Genomic DNA, 20,819 nt, shown 5'->3' with positions numbered 1-20,819 from the left:
TCAGATTCTAAGATAATAACCCCACAGCAAACTGGTGTTGTGAGACTTCTTACTAAGTTCAGCAGATTGCACAATTTTGATATCTTCTAATACTGAGTCTGCGGGGTTATTTTAACCTAACTCTGTCAGGGACAGAATGAGAACTCGTAGGGTGGGGTGAAACAATGGTTTTCCACCCAAACTTGCATTCAATCACTGCTGGACAGGACGGTGAATCAAAATATAAAGCTAACGTTGACCACAATCTCGACAGGCAGGTTAGAGGGAATAGTTCCTGGGATAAAGGAGTGAGAATTCTCTATCTAAAAGCAAGGACATTGGAATCTAAACTAAAACAAGCTCCAAAAGCAGGATCACTCATTAACATTTGGTGTTATATAGACGATCTGGAGGAGGGGACTGAGTGTAGGGTAACAAAGTTTGCAGATGACACAAAGATAAGTGGAAAAGTGAATCGTGTGGAGGGCATAGAAGGTCTGCAGAGAGATTTGGACAGGCTGAGTGAGTGGGCGAGGATCTGGCAGATGGAGTATAATGTTAACAAATGCGAGGTTATTCACTTTGGAAGAAATAATAGCAAATTGGATTATTATCTAAATGGAAAGAAATTACAACATGCTGCTGTGCAGAGGGACCTGGGGGTCCTTGTGCATGAGACGCAAAAACCCAGTCTGCAGGTGCAACAGGTGATCAAGAAGGCAAATGGGATGTTGGCCTATATCGCAAGGGGGATAGAATATAAAAGCAGAGATGTCTTGCTGCATCTGTACAGGGCATTGGTGAGGCCGCAGCTAGAATACTGTGTGCAGTATTGGTCCCCTTATTTGCAGAAGGATATATTGGCCTTGGAGGGAGTGCAGAGAAGGTTCACCAGGTTGATACCAGAGCTGAGGGGTGTTGATTATGAAGAGAGACTGAGCAGATTGGGTTTGTATTCGTTGGAATTTAGAAGGCTGAGGGGGGATCTTGTAGAGACCTATAAGATAATGAAGGGGCTGGATAGGGTAGAGGTGGAGAGATTCTTTCCACTTAGAAAGGAAACGAGAACTAGAGGGCACAGCCTCAAAATAAAGGGGGGTCAGTTTAGGACAGAGTTGAGGAGGAACTTCTTCTCTCAGAGGGTGGTGAATCTCTGGAATTCTCTGCCCACTGAAGTGGTGGAGGCTACCTCGTTGAATATGTTTAAATCACGGATAGATGGATTCCTGATCGGTAAGGGAATTAGGGGTTATGGGGATCAGGTGGGTAAGTGGAACTGATCCACTTCAGATCAGCCATGATCTTATTGAATGGCGGGGCAGGCTCGAGGGGCTAGATGGCCTACTCCTGCTCCTATTTCTTATGTTCTTATGTGTGTGTTGTCCCAGTTGGCAGACAGGATGAAAAATATCTTTTAGATATATCACCGGCCGTCTGGCAACTTGTCAAAATAATATTTTTCTTCTGTGTTTCAAATTGGAAAACTGCTAGGCTGATTGGAAAATGGTTCCAGATTATCACACTCTGGCTTCTGGAAGTTTCTGAGCAGTTTGAAAGCAAACAAACCTTAGCACTTCCCATCCCCTGGAATGTGACACTCCTTGGGATCATTATAAACATTTCAGCAAAGCCAACACAATGGATTAGCAGACGAGATATCCGCCCCAATCAGCTATGGGCAAAGGCATTTGTATGTGACTCCTAATCTCCAATGTGGCACCAATGGCCCCATTGTTACCTGCTCCAAAACACAATGGGTTTGAACTAGGGCCTCGTTAGCCGAATAGCTCAATTTGGAATTACCCTGCCAGGAATTTGAATTGTCTGAACTCCTTTAATTATACAGCTTTTGAGTTTTATCTTCAGTCACTGTCTGACCTCAGAAGAGAAACAGGACTGCAGACAAGTAGCCTGTCTCTGTCCACCATTTATCATCTAACTGGAAGCAGCAGAAAGAGTTCTGTCCAGGTTTAAAATTGTCTGGCCCTCATCTACAGTGAACTACTGGGAACATTGGAACATGGCAGCATAGTGGCACAGTGGTTAGCACTGCTGCCTCACAGTGCCAGGGACTCGGGTTCAATTCTGGTCTTGGGTGACTGTGTGGAGTTTGCACATCCTCCCCATGTCTGCGTGGGTTTCCTCCGGGTGCTCCGGCTTCCTCCCACAGTACAAAGATGTACAGTTTAGGTGGGTTGGCCATGCTAAATTGCCCTTTAATTGTTCATAGATTTGTAGTTAGGGGGATTAGTAGGGTTATGGGGATAGAACCTGGGTTAGGTGCTCTGTCGGAGAGTTGGTGCAGACTTGAAGGGCCGAATGGTCTCCTTCTGGGTGATTCTGGATTTGTGCCTTATCTCTGCCTGTCTTCTTCAATTGTGGAAGTCCTCACTTCTAGAAAGACAGATCACTCTGCAGTGCTCAGTCTGCTAACCTTAGATTGGACATTTGATTCTGGACGTTGAATGCACATGAAACTGTAACACTTACTTTATTGAGCTCCTGCGTTGAACCCCTTTCTTTCCCTTATCTCTCTTTTACTGTATGAGTTTGAAAGGGCCGGATATTGCAAAACCCCTTCCTGCGTTTTGTGTGTGTAAAATAAACCCTCATATTTGGCCTGATTTCGAGTTTGCTGTGGGGTTATTGACAGACACGATGTGGAGATGCTGGTGTTGGACGAGGGTGGGCACAGTAAGAAGTCGCACAACACCAGGTTAAAGTCCAACAGGTTTATTTGGAATCACGAGCTTTCGGAGCGCTGCTCCTTCATCAGGTATCGCCAGAGGATTGGAACACTCGAAGCTAAAGGTTTACGAAAAATATGCCGTCACTTATAAAGGGGAAATTAGAAATCGGAACACGTTTCTGTTTACGAATGGTAGAATCATAGAACCCTTATAGTGCAGAAGGAGGCTATTCAGCCCATCGAGTCTGCACCGGCCACAATCTCACCCAGGCTCTATCCCCATAATCCCATGCATTTACCCCAGTTAGTCCCCCTGACACTAAGGGTCAATTTAGCATAGCCAATCAACCTAACGTGCGCATCTTTGGAGTGTGGGAGGAAACCGGAGCACCCGGAGGAAACCCACGCAGACACGGGGAGAACATGCAAACTCCACACAGATAGTGACCCAAGCCGGGAATTGAACCCGGGTCCCTGTTGCTGTGAGGCATGATGTGGAGATGCCGGTGTTGGACTGGGGTGGGCACAGTAAGAAGTCTCACAACACCAGGTTAACGTCCAACAGGTTTGTTTGGTAGCACAAGCTTTCGGAGCGCTGCTCCTTCATCAGGTGAGTGAAGAGCTGTGTTCACAAACAGGACATATATAGACACAGACTCAGTTACAAGATAATGGTTGGAATGCGAGTCTTTACAGATAACCAAATCTTCACAGGTACGGACAATGTGAGTGGAGAGAGGATTAAGCACAGGTCAAAGAGATGTGTATTGTCTCCAGCCAGGACAGTTAGTGAGATTTTGCAAGCCCAGGCAAGTCGTGGGGGTTACAGATAGTGTGACATGAACCCAAGATCCCGGTTGGGGCTGTTCTCATGTGTGCGGAACTTGGCTATCAGTTTTTGCTCGGCGATTCTGCGTTGTCGTGTGTCGTGAAGGCCGCCTTGGGGAACACTTCAGCAGTCACGGGCATTTAGCCTCTGATCTTCGGGTAAGCGTTCTCCAAGGCGGCCTTCACGATACACGACAGCGCAGAGCCGCCGAGCAAAAACTGATAGCCAAGTTCCGCACACATGAGAACGGCCTCAACCGGGATCTTGGTTCATGTCACACTATCTGTAACCCCCACGACTTGCCTGGGCTTGCAAAATCTCACTAACTGTCCTGGCTGGAGACAATACACATCTCTTTAACCTGTGCTTAACCCTCTCTCCGCTCACATTGTCTGTACCTGTAAAGACTTGATTACCTGTAAAAGACTCGCATTCCAACCATTATCTTGTAAATCGAGACTGTGTCTGTATATACCCTGTTTGTGAACAGAACTCCTCACTCACCTGAAGAAGGAGCAACATTCCGAAAGCTTGTGCTACCAAATAAACATGTTGGACTTTAACCTGGTGTTGTGAGACCTCTTGCTGTGAGGCAGCAGTGTTGGTGTAACCACTGTGCCACCGTGGCGCTCCTAACAGGAGAAGAAATCAGGACTGTTTAAATTAACCCCCCCTCCTGTTCGTAACAGCGCAGAGAACAACACTTATTCTGTCTCCACATGTGTTAGCTTTTATGCATGCTGTCCTGATTAGTTAGTATTTAACACAAGCGTGTAATTATGCTCACCTTAAATACTCACGTTTCTCTCACTCACAAGCAATTACCTGGTGTTCAGCTGGGACAATTTAGACTACAGACATGATCATAGGTATTAAACCTCAGCAATTTAAAAACTAATCTTCTTAATCTTCTTGACAATTTTTCTGTCCCTCAGCGACCATTTCTCTCGGCGTGTGTTCTGTTGAAGCTGTTGCAGGTTCCACAGGTGTTTCAGTCAAGTGGCCATTTCTCCAGTATAATACCTCCCCCCTTCACCCTTACAGTATAAATCTTGTCCTATTTTCTTTGTCTCCAGCTCTGATGAAGAGTCATCCAGGCTCGAAACGTTGGCTCTATTCTCTCCCCACAGCAGATTCCATAACAGCGTTCAAAAGGCATCTGGATATCTACATGATTAGGCAGGGAATAGAGGGATATGGACCACATAGAGACAAGAAAATATTAGATAAGAGAGGCACAGGTTTATTGGGCCTGAGGGGTGTTCCTGTGCTGTACTGTTCTTTGTATCTCCCCTTGTCCCTTTTGTCTACACACCCAAAGATGGCTGGGTAACAGGAACTGGAGTGTTGGTTGTTTTTTCCCCCTCGTTGCTGCTTCCAGTTGTCCCTTATTCGAGTAGAGTACCAACTTACTGAAGCAAAATAGGTACCGTAGAATAAAGCAGCATGGGAGTAGGCTGTTCGGCCCACGGTGTCAGGGCTGACTTTCAGTTCCACGTACCCCCCTGCTTTTGCCCTATAACCCCATCAATGTTTCCTCTTCCAGTATTTATCGAATTTCCTTTTGCAAGTCACTTTGAGCACAAGGGGTGGTGGGTGAGCTAGACTTGTTGGATGGTAGGACAAGGGCAGGGGCAGCAGAGTTTGGTCTGACTTCACATTTACCGAGGTTAGAATGTGGGAGGACTGTTGGAATATTCAAGTCCGCACGTAACAAAGGCACGAATGAGGCACCAGAAGAAAGGGGCAGTGAAAAGAACTGGGAAAACGCTGGTTAGGCCACATTTGGAATAATGTGTCCAATTCTGGTCGCCACACTACCAGAGGGAGGTGAAGGCTTTGGAGGGAGCACAGAAAAAGTTTACCAGGATGTTGCCTGGTATTAGCTATGAGGGGAGATTGAATAAACTGGGATTGTTCTCCCTGGAAAGACGGAGGCTGAGGGGAGACCTGATAGAAGTTTATAAAATTATGAGAGGTATAGATAGGGTGAACAGTTGGGAAGCTTTTTCCCAGGGCAGGAATGACCATTACAAGGGGACACAAGTTCAAGGTAAGGGGGGAAAGGTTCATAGAACCATAGAACCATAGAAAATTACAGCTCAGAAACAGGCCTTTTGGCCCTTCTTGTCTGTGCCGAACCATTTTATGCCTAGTCCCACTGACCTGCACTTGGATCATATCCCTCCACACCCCTCTCATCCATGAACCCGTCCAAGTTTTTCTTAAATGTTAAAAGTGGCATTTACCACTTTATCCGGCAGCTCATTCCACACTCCCACCACTCTCTGCGTGAAGAAGCCCCCCCTAATATTCCCTTTAAACTTTTCTCCTTTCACCCTTAACCCATGCCCTCTGGTTTTTTTCTCCCCGAGCCTCAGCGGAAAAAGCCTGCTTGCATTCACTCTATCTATACCCATCAAAATCTTATACACCTCTATCAAATCTCCCCTCAATCTTCTACCTCCAGGGAATAAAGTCCCAACCTATTCAATCTCTCTCTGTAACTCAGCTTCTCAAGTCCCGGCAACATCCTTGTGAACCTTGTTTAGTGGAGATGTGCGGGGGAAGTTTTTTACACAAAGGGTGGTGGGGGCCTGGAATGCACTGCCAAGTGAGGTGGTTGAGGCAGATACGTTAGTGACATTTAAGACTTATCAAGATAGACACATGAACAGATGGGGAATAGAGGGATGCAGGTGGTTGGTCTAGATTGGACAACGTGATTGGCGCAGGCTTGGAGGGCCGAAGGGCCTGTTCCTGCGCCGTACTGTTTTCTTTGTTCTTTAGGATTTTGAGGAGGATAGTTGTTGTAGTCCTGGCTAGGATCAGCTGACGCAGCAGAGGACAATGAAAGAGTCTCGGGCTGTCCCAGTCTCTGAGGCTAACTGCTTGGTGGGAGATCCTCCGGGGAGCTGAGTGCCACATCTTTAATTTCTGCTGTTCAAAGTAATGGGGGTGTTGCAAATGTTTTTTTTACAAAGACACTCGGCAATTAGTCTGTGTTTGGATTAGATGATGGTAAACAAGTGTCACCAATGTGGCGGCGGGCTGCGTGTTTAAAGGCATGACTAATGTGTGGAAAAACAACCTCTTCTGTAATTGTCGGTCCTGTTACAGCGGGACGATTAAAGAAAAATCCCTTGTTGGTTAAAAGGTTGACAAGTGAGAATTTCCAGATATTTTCTTCCAGAGATAGTGAAAGTAATATACATCGAGATCTTGTTAACAATTAGTATTTACTCAAAACGTTCTTGCATCTCAGAAATATCTCCAAGCACTGTGACGTACACCAGCAGCCTTGTGCAGGCGATTGTGGCAGCCATCCTGTGCATGGCAAGACTCTGCGATTCAGATGAGTGACCAGTTCATCTACATTTGGTGGTGGTGATTGAGGGAGGAGTGTTGACTTGGTCAATTATCTTGTTTTCTCCCTCCCTCAGGCTGCCGTGTGCATCGCTATGGATTGGAAATGTTACCGTTCACGTCAAAGAGAAACAGCTTAAAGATCTGTTCAGGAAGTAAGTGTGCTTTGTATCTGCGGCTTATCAAACAGCATGGGTTTCATTGGCATTAATTGGAGCAAATCATTCCATTCAGCCCTCCTTTATTAGATCACGTGCAGTCTACCCCATTGTGCACTCTGCATATTTTAACAATCTGACAATCCCTGCTTTGCGGAAGGAGGCCATTCGGCCCATCGAGCCTGTACCAACAACAGTCCCAACTAGGCCCTAACCCGTAACCCCACGTATTTACCCTGTTAGCCCCCCTGACGGTAAGAGGCAGTTTGGTCAATCCACCACATATCTTTGGACTGTGGGAGGAAACCAGAGTACCCAGAGGAAACCCACGCAGACAGGGGGAGGACGTGCAAACTCCATACAGGCAGTCACCCAAGGTCGGAATTGAACCTGGATCCCTGGTGCTGCGAGGCAGCAGTGCTAACCACTGTGCCACCGTACCCGCCCTTAATGTGAGGGAACATTCTGTATTGTTGCTCCTTCATCAGAAGCGTTATTGAGCACAACTCCAGATCTCACGACAAGTCCCAATGTCCTGCAAAGACATTTGTGTTTTGGATCAGTTTGATCAGGAGGAGGTGATGGCCTCGTGTTTTTGTCGCTAGACTATTAATCCAGAAACTCAGCTAATGTTCGAATCCCACCATGGCAGATGGTGGAATTTGAATTCAATAAAACAAAATCTGGAATTAAGAATCTAATGAGAACCATGAAACCATTGTCGATTGTGCATCTGGTTCACTAATATCCTTTAGGGAAGGAAATCTGCCGTCCTTACCTGGTCTGGCCTATATGTGACTCCAGAGTCACAGCAATGTGGTTGACTCTTAATTGCCCTCTGAAATGGCCGAGCAAGCTACTCTCAAGAAGGCAGCTCACCACCACCTTCTCAAGGGCAATTAGGGATAGGCAATAAATACTGGTCAGCCAGTGATGCCCGTGTCCCACGAATGAATAAAAGGAAATTGTCGCAACAAGCAAGTGAATGGGTAAAGGACTGAGTGGTGACAACGTAGCTTTGGATGAAAATGGCTCTTTCAGCCTAACTATTTTTTAAAAAATTACTCCGTTCTTAAAGTTCCAAAGCCAATGCTCAGAGTGGACTGGGCAAACCTGAATCCATTCCTTGCTTGCTCCAAAAACCAAATTCAAAATCCAATTGAATCCAATTCAAGGTCCCCACAAGAGAGGCAAACAAGATCCAAGCTGACAAGATGAGGCATTGTGCCCAGATCTTGGGCTTGATCCAACACTTGAACTTAGCCAAAAGGCCGAGAAATGATCTCAAACTTCCAAGGTACCAATCCTACCAGAGCATCAGATGTTTTTTTTGCAAATGAATCAATTATCTTGACCTCAACTCTTGCCCTTTTTAGCTCGGATACCTGGGTTCAAATAGAAACCAAATGAATGGGTTTCCAGTCTCACTATGCTGATTCTAATTTCTAAGTGAAGTATGTTGGGGGCTGGATGCATCTTCACAACACAAAACTTTTTAAAACTTATTTTTTGAATATTTCTAAGGGCAAGAGAATGGGGGAAAAGCGGATAACTACCTTGAGTGTTAGGCTAACACTCAAGATAGTTATCCACTTCTTGAACAAAAAGAAAGAAAGGCTAGCACCTTTCACAACCTCAGGCCATTTTGCCACCAATGATGTGTAGTCACTGCTGTAGGAAAAGTGGCAGCCAGTTTGACACAGCAAGATCCCACAAACAGCAATCTGATAATGAGCAAATAATCTGGTTACGTTGTGTGATGTTGATTGAGGGATAATCGTTCACCAGGTAGTAGGGCCACGAGATCTTGTACATCCACCCCAGAGGAGCGACAAGGCCTCAACTTAACATCAAATCTGAGAGACAGCACCTCCAAAGCGTCTGACTCGATATTTGTGTTTGGGTCTCTGGGGTTGCAACTGTTCAATCCTCTTTAAAATCCGCTTTCACCTCTCCGTTATATATTACATTTGGGCCTGGATTTTCCGGCCTTTCCCGTGGTGGTTTTTCCGACGGTAGAGGTGGCTCGTCATTGGCCGCCTGAAGAACCCGCTGAAATCGATGGCCATTTGCATTGCTCGCTGGCCGAGCTGCCGGGGAACCCACTCTGGGCGGTCGCCTTTGGCGGGACTGGAAAATCCCACTGATGGGAAGGGCCAGAAAATCCCGGCCTTGGGTATCTGGGGCATGCACTTTGCTGTTATTTTTTGATACCTGCAGTACCGGTTAGTCCTCAAGGGGGCACTCTGAAAGTTAAAGCTGCGATTTTACAGTTAGACTATTTTGATTTGATTTGATTTATTATTAACATACAGTGAAAAGTATTGTTTCTTGTGCGCTATACAGACAAAGCATACCGTTCATAGAGAAGGAAATGAGAGAGTGCAGAATGTAGTGTCACAGTTATAGTTAGGGTGTAGAGAAAGATCAACTTCATGCAAGGTAGGTCCATTCAAAAGTCTGATGGTAGCAGGGAAGAAGCTGTTCTTAAGTCAGCTGATAGGTGACCTCAGACTTTTGTACCTTTTTCCTGATGGAAGAAGGTGGAAGAGAGAATATCCGGGGTGCATGGGGTTCTTAATTATGCTGGCTGCTTTGCCGAGGCAGCGGGAAGTGTAGACAGAGTCAATGGATGGGAGGCTGGTTTGCGTGATGGACTGGGCTTCATTCACGACCTTTTGTAGTTCCTTGTGGTCTTGGGCAGAGCAGGAGCTATACCAAGCTGAGATACAACCAGAACGAATGCTTTCTATGATGCATCTGTAAAAGTTGGTGAGATCGTAGCTGACATGCCAAATTTCCTTAGTCTCCTGAGAAAGTAGAGGCATTGGTGGGCTTTCTTAACTATAGTGTCGGCATGGAGGGACCAGGACAGGTTGTTGATGATCTGGACACCTAAAAACTTGAAACTCTCCCTTTCTACTTTGTCCCTGTTGATGTAGACAGGGGCATGTTCATGCTTCCTGAAGTCGATTACCAGTTCGTCCTGAAGGTGGCAGAGTTAAAGCTACAATGTTACAGTTAGACTATTTTGAGATTGTCTAAACTGGTTGCCTGGTTCCAAAAATTCATTCCAAATTATTTCTGAAAATGTTTTTTAAGTTGTCATTGCAATCTCTCTATTACTGACATTTAAACTATCCAAAAATAAGGGTTGAAACACCCTTTAAAAATAATTACATCATGCACAGTGGTATAATTATATTCTAAATTAAATTGTCTCTCAAAGCTTTCATTAGAGTTTTTAACTTGAAAGCCTCAGTTTCTCCCATAAGTCTAAGGGTATGTGGAGTTTTTAACCTGGGCTGATTTTGTATTAAGCATGTGACTGGGAGTGTGGAGGGAGTAATTGGGAGGGTTAGCTGAATCGCAAGGGTAGGGGAGGAGGCAGAATTGGCTTGTTTGAAGGGTAAATGATAGTGTTTGTGTGGAGGTGGTGGGAAGGGCAGAAAGGGCAGGGGTTTAGGATGCACAGATTAAATCACCGCCAGTCAGCTCTCCCTCAAGGGGATGGATAACCTCAGCTGGTACGGGAATTGAACCCACGCTGTTCATGTCGCTCTGCATCATGAAGCAACCGTCCAGCCAACTGAGCTAAACAAACCCCCAAGGTGAGGCAACCTGAGGCAAAGTAGGAGCAATTGAGAGAGGAGTAAGCACCTACAGTGCAGAAGGAGAGCCATTCGGCCCATTGAGCCTGCACTGACCCTCCGAAAGAGCATCTTACCCAGGACCACTCCTTGCTCCATCCCCGTAACCCCACCCTGCTAATTCATCTAACCTACACATCTTGGGACGCTAAGGGAAATTTAGCGTGGCCAATCCACTTAACCTCTACATCTTTGGAGTGCGGGAGGAAACCGGAGCACCCGGAGGAAACCCACGCAGACACAGGGAGAACATGCAGACTCCTCACAGACAATGATCCAAGCCAGAATTGAACCCAGGTCCCTGGTGTTGTGAGGCAGCAGTGCTAACCGCTGTGCCACCGTGCCACCCAGAAGGAGCCTTTGATGCCACATCTCTCTACAGAGAGTCAAGAGAGCAAAGTTGAAGGGGCAAAGAGATATAATACCATTAGAAATAGGAATAGGAATAGGCCATTCGGCCCCTTGAGCCTGCTCCACCATGCAACAGGGTCACAGTTGATCCGACGTTCCTCACATCCACTTCCCTGCCCTTTCCCCATAACCCTTGATTCCTTTACTGAACAAAAACCTAGCTATCTCAACCTTAAACATACAAACAGACTCTGCCCGACAGCCCACTGCGGCAAGGAGTTCCAAAGACTCTCAACCCTCAGAGAGAAGAAATTCCTCTTCATCTCAGTCTTAAATTGGCGGAAAAAGAGTTCATGGGAAAAACGATACAGGCAGAATGAGTATCACAAAAGAGGAGAAACTGAGACAAAAGTATCTTCATATCAGTGTAAGAGAGTGTTCATATTGTCTGTGTGAAATCTCACAGGCCAATAGGCAGAATAAATAGAAATAGATATGTATTAATTATTAATAATAGCTGATTAATAAGTTTTTCCCGCAGATTGATTTTAAAAAGGCGCAGGATTTTGCAGTCCTTTACACATTAGTGATGCTGGAGCCAATTAATTTCTCACCTTGTGTATTTGTATTCAACTGCCAGGTTGGATAGGCAGCACGGTGGCACAGTGGTTAGCACTGCTGCCTCACAACGCCAGGGACTCGGGTTCAACTCGGGGTCACTGTCTGTGTGGAGTTGGCACATTCTCCCCATGTTGTGTGGGTTTCCTCCGGGTGCTCCGGTTTCCTCCCACAGTCCAAAAGACGTGCTGGTTAGGTGCATTGGTCATGCTAAACTCTCCCTCAGTGTACCCGAACAGGCGCCGGAGTGTGGTGACTAGGGGATTTTCACAGTAACTTCATTGCAGTGTTAATGTAAGCCTATTTGTGACACTAATCAATAAACTTTAAACAGGCCAGGGATATAGTTTGCCTGTTCAGACAATACTTCCAACTTCAGAAGAGCTTCCCTCCTGGATCAGGCTAATCTTTCACTCGCCTGATTCAGAGCGAGTTAGAGTCACAGTATTTTACAGCAGAGAGAAGGTCAAATAACTGTGCTCCAGTGGGTAACACCTTTGAGTCAGAAGGTTATTGGTTCAAGTCCCAGTCCAGAGATTAGAGTGCCCAAATCTAGGTTGACACTCCAGTATGGTAGTGAGGAACTACTGTGGGCTTTGGAGTCAGCCGATAGCAGGTGAAAGGTGTGGGTCTGCATAATCAGCATAAGTAAATATTGGGACCAACTCCTGGGTGCAGTTTGTGGATAGGAATGATAAGGATGTTTAAAATCATAGAGTTATACAGTGCAGAAGGAGGCCATTCGGCCCATCGAGTCTGCACCGAACACAATCCCACCCAGGCTCACCCCGTAAACCCATGCATTTACCCTAGCTAGTCCCCCTAACACTCGGGGGCAATTTCGCACGGCCAATCCACCTAACCCGCGCATCTTTTGGACTGTGGGAGGAAACCGGAGCACCCGGAGGAAACCCACGCAGACACGGGTGGAACATGCAAACTCCACACAGACAGTGACCCGAGGCCGGAATGGAAGCGGGTCCCTGGCGCCGTCAAGCAGCAGTGCTACCCACTGTGCCACCCCTAACTCTAGATGGATGCTTTCCTGGAGGTTTGGCTAAGATGGCATCCCAATGCCCCAACCTAACCCTATTCTTCCCACTGCTGGTCTCCCAACCCTGTCATTCTCATGGCTCACCCATTCTCCTCTGCGATTAGTAATGTGAGGACTAAGATCTCATTACACTGTCTTTACTGAACATTGTGTGCTAAAATGTCAAGGATTGGACACCTGTGTGTATGGCGATAAACATGCAAACTAAGGATTGGAAAGATGGTGAATTGTATTGGTTGAAAGTGCACACCAAACTGATTTGATTTGATTTATTTTTGTCACATGTATTAGCATACAGTGAAAAGTATTGTTTCTTGGGCGCTGTACAGACAAAGCATACCGTTCATCGAGAAGGAAACAAGAGAGTGCAGAATGTTACAGTCGTAGCTAGGGTGTAGAGAAAGATCAACTTAATGCAATGCCATTGGTATTTTATCTGGCGTTTTTTTGGCTGCGGAATGCTATAATTGAGACTGTTTTACAGAACCCGGTCAGAACATCATAGTGAGGCTATCCCACTGTGTTGTTCTCCTAGTGCGTAGTTTTTGAGCACTCACCGTGCATCATCCCGGTTAATTCGCGACACAGCCACTGAGGAACTATGTACGCTGTTGGAAGTGCTGCCTTGCAGATTACAGAGGTCCGGTCTGCTCTCAGAGGTGGAGATAAAATATCTTGTGGCAGTATTCTGAAGACGAGAAAGAGTGACAGTACCCCAGCGTCCTGGCGATTATTTAATCCCAGTCCACATCACAACAATCAGATTCTCTGGTCATTGCTGTCTGTGGGAGCTTGCTTTGTGAAAATTGGCTGCTGTGTTTCTTGCATTACATCAGTGACTACACTTCAAAATAAAAATAAATACTAGAGGTGGCACAGTGGTTAACACTGCTGTCTCACAGCGCCAGGGACCCGGGTTCGATTCCGGCCTTGGATGACTCTCTGTGCGGAGTCTGTACGTTCTCCCCGTGTCTGCGTGGGTTTCCTCCGGGTGCTCCGGTTTCCTCCCACACTCCAAAGGTGTGCGGGTTAGGTGGATTGGCCGTGTTAAGTTGACCCTGAGGGCGAAATGTTTCCACCACGGGAATTGTAGCGTGCGGGACATGGACGATGCAAAGATCCGCTGACCTCGGGCGGGATTTTCCAGTCTTGGGAAGAGTGCGGCTGGAAAATCGTGCCCTTAGTGTCAGGAGGATCAGCAAGGTAATTAGGTGGGGTTACAGGGATAGGGCCTGGGAAGGGTTGTTGTCAGTGTAGGCTCAATGGGCCGAATGGCCTCCTCCCGCACTGTAGGGATTTTATGATTGGTTACCTTTGCAACATTCTGAAGTTGTGAAAGGTGCTATATAAATGCAAGGCTTCTTTCTATGTGCTATATAGGGTGCGATATAAAGACAGTGTCTTCTTTCATTCAGAGACAGGCTTGAATTTGATTAAAATGCAGCAGCAACATAAAGATTTCTGGGGAAAAAAGATTTTAAGTTTAAGTTACAAGTAGGCTTACGTTAACACTGCAATGAAGTTACTGTGAAAATTCCCAAGTTGCCACACTCCGGCGCCTATTCGGGTCAATGCACCTAACCAGAACGTCTTTCAGACTGTGGGAGGAAACCGGAGCACCCGGAGGAAACCCACGCAGACACAGGGAGAACGTGCAAACTCCCCACAGACAGTGACCCGAGTCAGGAATTGAACCAGGGTCCCTGGCGCTGTGAGGCAGCAGTGCTAACCACTGTGCCACCGTGCCACCCAGATGTCCTGCTGAATAATTTTCTCCAACATTAGCAAACCCTGGTCTTGTTCGGTTTGATTTGCACATTTCTATCCTTATTGCTCAGAGCTCATTCTCATATCTATATTCTTAAAAATGTAATCTGAACAGCCGCATGCAAATAGAAGACTATTTCCTCTGCGTTTGCATTGAAAACTATCCTTTATAAAGGGATTTACAAGATATTCACTACATACAATATTGAGAGAAGGCTTTGTCCTTGTGGTTCAGAAGCTCTCCTATGTCGGTTCACTGGATAATGTCTCTGGCACAAATATATGCTGTCTGAAATAGGGTAAGGTAAATATTGACATTGTATAATTTAATGTTTTAAGGGGCATTAGAGTCAGACTGGTTCTGTCGAGACGGGTTGCTCATCGAGGCTTTGAACTAATAATTTAAATCATACATTACTATTTAGTTAAAGGGCACGTGATAAGTGTACGCCACATCTTGGGAACAAAAACTGCTTTGAATGTTCCCCAGTAGCTGCGTTAGTGCTACCTGCACCCGATACATTAACAAACAAAACGTTGTCTCCGTTATTAGCCTTGTTAGATCCAAGATTTGCCATTGGCAGCGTGATAGTCACAGCTTGGGAAGCAACTGCACTTAGTGATAGCACGTAAGCCCACATAAAACAGCTAGATACCTCATGATGATGAGTGAAAGGGTCTCATCCATTTCAAGTGTGCTCACGGTTGGTTGCACGGTGTCAGCTAGTTTATACTTGTGAATAGCTGCTGCTTGATTTCGGTGTTGAGATTCACATTGCACCCACATCCTTGCTTTCAGTTCACTCCATGGAATCAGCCGCCCCTAAATTCTAATTAAAAAGTCTCACAGCACCGGGTTCAAGTCCAACAGGTTTATTTGGAATCACGAGCTTTCGGTGCGCCGCTCCTTCCTCCAGCGCTCCGAAAGCTCGTGATTCCAAATAAACCTGTTGGACTTTAACCTAGTGTTGTGAGACTTCCTACTGTGCCCCACCCCAGTCCAACGCCGGCATCTCCACATTATGCCTAAATTCTAGAGCTTCCTCCAGCTCCACAACTCTGTGCTCCTTCGGTTCTGGCCTCTTGTGCATTTCAGATCTCCTTTACTCTACCAATGGCTGTATTGCCTTTAGCTGCCTCATTCTAAACTCAGGAATACCCTCCCAACTCTCTCCTCCCCTCTTTCCACTTTTAGGAAGCTCCTTAAAAGACCCAAGTCTTGGGTCACCATTTTCTCTTCAGTGTCAAATGTTTTGTTCGATAATGTTTCAGTGACGTCTTTGGGATTTAAAAAAATTCTTTCATACTTTTGAGCATTGCTGGCAAGGTCAGCATTTATTGTCCATCCACAATTTCCCTTGAGAACATGGTGGAGAGCCGCCATTTTGAATTATTGCAGTCCATCTGGTGTGGGTACACCCATTGAGCTGTTAAAGAGGGAGTTAGATAGAAGAAGGAGATAGATCTATTTCTAATTTAAAAAGGTATAAAAGGATGTGGGGAACAGGTGGGGAGATGGATCTGAGACCAGGGAGAGATCAGCCATGATCTGATTGAATGGCAGAGCAGGCTCGAAGGGTGGAATTTGCCGACTTCTGCTCCTAATTCCAATGTTCCTCAGAGTTCCTGAATTTTGACCCAGTGACAGAGAAGGAACGGTGATATATTTTCAAGTCAGGATGGTGTGTGGCTTGTAGGGGAACTTGCAGGTGGTGGTGTTCCCAGGCATCTGCTGCCCCCATCCTTCTACACAGTAGAGGTTGCAAATTTGGAAGATGCTGTCAAAGGAACATTGGCGAGTTGTTGCAGTGCCTCTTGTAGATGGTGCACATAGCTGGCACTGTATATCAGTGGTGGAGGGAGTGAATGTTTCAATGATAAAAGTGCTATATAAATGTAAATTGCTGTTGTCCTGAACCATATCAGATCTGGAAAATCTAGCACTGATTTGATTTATTATTGTCACATGTATTAATTTACAGTGAAAAATATTGTTTCTTGTGCGCTATACAGACAAAGCATACCATTCATAGAAAAGGAAATGAGAGAGTGCAGAATGTAGTGTTACAGTTATAGCTAGGGTGTAGAGAACGATCAACTTAATGCAAGGTAAGTCCATTCAAAAGTCTGACAGCAGCAGGGAAGAAGCTGTTCTTGAGTTGGTTGGTACGTGACCTCAGACTTTTGTATCTTTTTCCTGACGGAAGAAGGTGGAAGAGGGAACGTCCAGGGTGTGTGGGGTCTTTAATTATACTGGCTGCTTTGCCGAGGCAGCGGGAAGTGTAGACAGAGTCATTGGATGGGAGGCTGGTTTGCGTGATGATTGGGCTACATTCATGACTCTTTGTAATTCCTTGCGGTCTTGGGCAGAGCAGGAGCCATACCAAGCTGTGATACAACCAGCAATAATGCTTTCTAATAATGCATCTGTAAAAGCTGGTGAGAGTCGTAGCTGACATGCCAAATTTCCTTAGTCTTCTGAGAAAGTAGAGGCGTTGGTGGGCTTTCTTAACTATAGTGTCAGCATGGGGGGACCAGGACAGGTTGTTGGTGATCTGGACACCCAAAAACTTGAAATTCTCGACCCTTTCTACCTCGTCCCCATTGATGTCGACAGGGACATGTTCTCCTTTACGCTTCCTGAAGTCGATGACAATTTCCTTTGTTTTGTTGACATTGAGGGAGAGATTATTGTTGCCGCACCAGTTCACCAGATTCTCTATCTCATTCCTGTACTCTGTCTCACCATTGTTTGAGATCTTGCTGTACATTGACACTATCAGGAAACAAGTCCTACGAGTTTATACCCCTTTATGTTTGGAAATATGACTTTTCAGATTTTTAAGTTCTGGATATTTTGCAGTTTGAACTGGGGCAGAACAAACTCCTTAAAAACACAAGGCCGCATCCCAAGATGAAGGTGAGAAACAGAGAAGTCACCCTCAGGGGTGCGTGAAATCCAAACATCCAACGAAACTCGTAACGGTGGAAGGAAGAGACATTCATAATATAAAGTACTGGACACTGAACAATGGCTGCCACAGAGAGACACACCCAAAACCTCCTGCACATATACAGTGACTGAAGTACTTCAGGGCAAGGCTGCAGCCACCAGAGAGAGATTGCATGTGACGCAAGTGGTGTCAAAAAGCCTTTGTCGAGGAAACAAGCTGAGGGTTGCTCTTGCCCCCTCTCTCTCTTTTGGAATGAGAGTGTTGCCAAGTTTGAGAAACCAACTCCACCAGAAACCTACCAGTGAACTGACATCTTGTAATCATTGCAATATCTTCTCTACCTAACTGCTTCCAACAAACCAGCGAATCCAAGTCGGCTGCTGCGTTTGAAACCCACGCCTCAATCATAGAAACCCTACAGTGCAGAAGGAAGCCATTCGACCCATTGAGCCCGCACCAGCAACAATCCCACTAAAGTTAAACTTTATTTATTTATTAGTCACAAGTAAGGCTTACATTAACACTTCAGTGAAGTTACTGTGAAATTCCCCTAGTCGCCACATTCCGGCGCCTAACCAGCATTAATGCGCCTAATGCTGGTTAGGTGCATTGGGTCAATGCACCCAACCAGCACATCTTTCAGACTGTGGGAGGAAACCAGAGCACCCAGAGGAAACCCACTCAGACACGGGGAGAATGCGCAAACTCCACACAGACAGTGACCCAAGCTGGGTATCGAACCCGGGTCCCTGGCGCTGTGAGGCAGCAGTGCTAACCACTGTGCCACCATGCCAGTCCCTCAGGCCCTATCCCCGTAACCCCACATATTTACTCTGCTAATCCCTTTAATTTACGCATCCTGGGACACTGAGGGGCAATTTAGCAAGGCCAATGTACCTAAGCCGCACATCTTTGGATTCAAAAGAACAAAGAAAATTACAGCACAGGAACAGGCCCTTTGGCCCTCCAAGCCTGCACCGACCATGCTGCCTGACTTAACTAAAACCCCCTATGCTTCCGGGGACCATATCCCTCTTCCCATCTCATTCATGTACTTGTCAAGACGCCCCTTAAAAGCCACTACCGTATCTGCTTCCACTACCTCCCCCGTCAACGAGTTCCAGGCACCCATCACTCTCTGTGTAAAAAATCTGCCTTGTACATCTCTTTTAAAACTTGCCCCTCGCACCTTAAACCTATGCCCCCTAGTAATTGACTCTTCCACCCTGGGAAAAAGCTTCTGACTATCCACTCTGTCCATGCCTCTCATAATCTTGTAGACTTCTATCAGGTCTCCCCTCAACCTCTGTCGCTCCAGTGAGAACAAACCAAGTTTCTCCAACCTCTCCTCATAGCTAATGCCCTCCATACCAGGCAACATCCTGGTAAATCTTTTCTGTACCCTCTCCAAAGCCTCCACATCCTTCTGGCAGTGTGGCGACCAGAATTGAACACTATATTCCAAGTGCGGCCTCACTAAGGTTCTATAAAGCGTCAACATGACTTGCCAATTTTTAAACTCAGTGCGCTGGCCGATGAAGGCAAGCATGCCGTATGCCTTCTTGACTACCTTCTCCACCTGCATTGCCACTTTCAGTGACCTGTGTACCTGTACATCCAGATCCCTTTGCCTATCAATACTCCTAAGGGTTCTGCCATTTACTGTATATTTCCTATCTGTATTCGACCTTCCAAAATGCATTACCTCACATTCGTCTGGATTAAACTCCATCTGCCATCTCTCCGCCCAAATCTCCAACTGATCTATATCCTGCTGTATCCTCTGATGGTCCTCATCGCTATCCGCAAATCCACCAACTTTTGTGTCGTCCGCAAACTTACTAATCAATCCAGTTACATTTGGATTGTATTGGATTGTATTTGGATTGACTCGAGGACAACTAAAGGACATTTAATCATTTTAAAAACTTTTTTATCAGACTCTTAACACCTTTCGTACATGTGCGTGCCTGCAGCTGAATCACTGCATGAGGGCCCAATGCTTGATGTTGTGCTTTACTATTCTCCTATGGTTTAGTGGTTAATAAATTTGCCCCTTCCTTGACTCAGCAAAAATGTGTTTGAGTCGTCAATGCTCACAACTCAAATAGTTAAATACATTTTGATTTGAATCGTAGAATAAAATCCCTACAGTGCAGAAGAGGCCATTCGGCCCATTGCGTCTGCACCGACTCTCTGACAGAGTATCTTACCCAGGCCCTCCCCTCTGTCCTATCCCTGTAACCCCGCACATTTCCCATGGCTAATCCATCTAACCTGCACACCGTGGGACGCTAAGGGACAATTTATCATGGCCAATCCACCAAACCTGCATATCTTTGGAGTGTGGGAGGAAACCGGAGCACCCGGAGGAAACCCACGCAGACACGGGAAGAACGTGCAGACTCCACACAATCACCCAAGGCCAAAATTGAACCCGGGTCCCTGGTGCTGTGAGGCACAGTAAGAAGTCTCACAACACCAGGTTAAAGTCCAACAGGTTTATTTGGTAGCAAATACCATAAGCTTTCGGAGCTTGCTGCTCCTTCGTCAGATGGAGTAGCAGTGCTAACCCATTGTGCCACCTTGTCACCCAGGACATATACTCATGAAAAATAAACTTAACCCTTTGTTGTGGCCAACCAAGGAGGTTGGTTTGAGGGGAGCCAGTTAACACTTTCTCACCCGGACGAGTCTGGCTCCGACTTGACCCAGCATTTAACCTCTCTGCAACCTTTGCTCCTACTTCCTGTCACCCTGTAATTCCAGAGGCACCGCCACTGCTGCCTTTGTAGGTGACCTACTCTCTGCCATCCCTGCGAGGATGCAGCAACTTGCTGGCAAATGCAGGAGCTCACTTCAGCACACTCCAAAGAGACTCCAGGCTTTACAGTGGAAAACAATACTTTAAATCGATCTTACCCTGCAATCGTACCTAATGCAGGGTCCACCTTGCAGTAGAAAGCTTGTCCACCAAGCGATCTGCGTAGCCATTGCCTGGACCGGTGGGGTCCACATTTGGAATGTTGGCATCATGCCAGCCATTGGCTGAGCGACATCAGGAGAGTGTCAATTCAACCCCTCCTGGCATGGGCCTGTTTTTTTGATTTGATTTATTATTGGCACATGTATTAACATACAGTAAAAAGTATTGTTTCTTGCGTGCTATACTGATAAAGCATACCGTTCATAGAGAAGGAAATGAGATAATGCAGAATGTAGTGTTACAGTCATAGCTAGGGTGGAGAGAAAGATCAGCTTAATGCAAGGTAAGTCCATTCAAAACTCTGACAGCAGCAGGGAAGAAGCTGTTCTTGGGTCAGTTGGTACGTGACCTCAGATTTTTGTCTCTTTTTCGGAAGAAATCATAGAAATCATAGAAACCCTACAGTGCAGAAGGAGGC

At 46.0% G+C, this 20,819-nt stretch overlaps 1 protein-coding gene across 1 annotated transcript in view; it reads left to right on the top strand.

The window, feature by feature from the left end:
- LOC144500344 (uncharacterized) overlaps positions 1-20,819 on the top strand; it is a 198,724-nt gene that overhangs the window by 160,932 nt on the left and 16,973 nt on the right. The window contains exon 13 of the mRNA XM_078223092.1: positions 6,941-7,018. Within this exon, the coding sequence (XP_078079218.1) occupies positions 6,941-7,018 (78 nt within the window). The remainder of the gene's footprint in view (positions 1-6,940; positions 7,019-20,819) is intronic.

This window comes from Mustelus asterias, chromosome 11 (assembly GCF_964213995.1).
Source record: "Mustelus asterias chromosome 11, sMusAst1.hap1.1, whole genome shotgun sequence".
NCBI lineage: Eukaryota > Metazoa > Chordata > Chondrichthyes > Carcharhiniformes > Triakidae > Mustelus > Mustelus asterias.
This window is presented reverse-complemented; position numbering and strand designations above follow the sequence as displayed.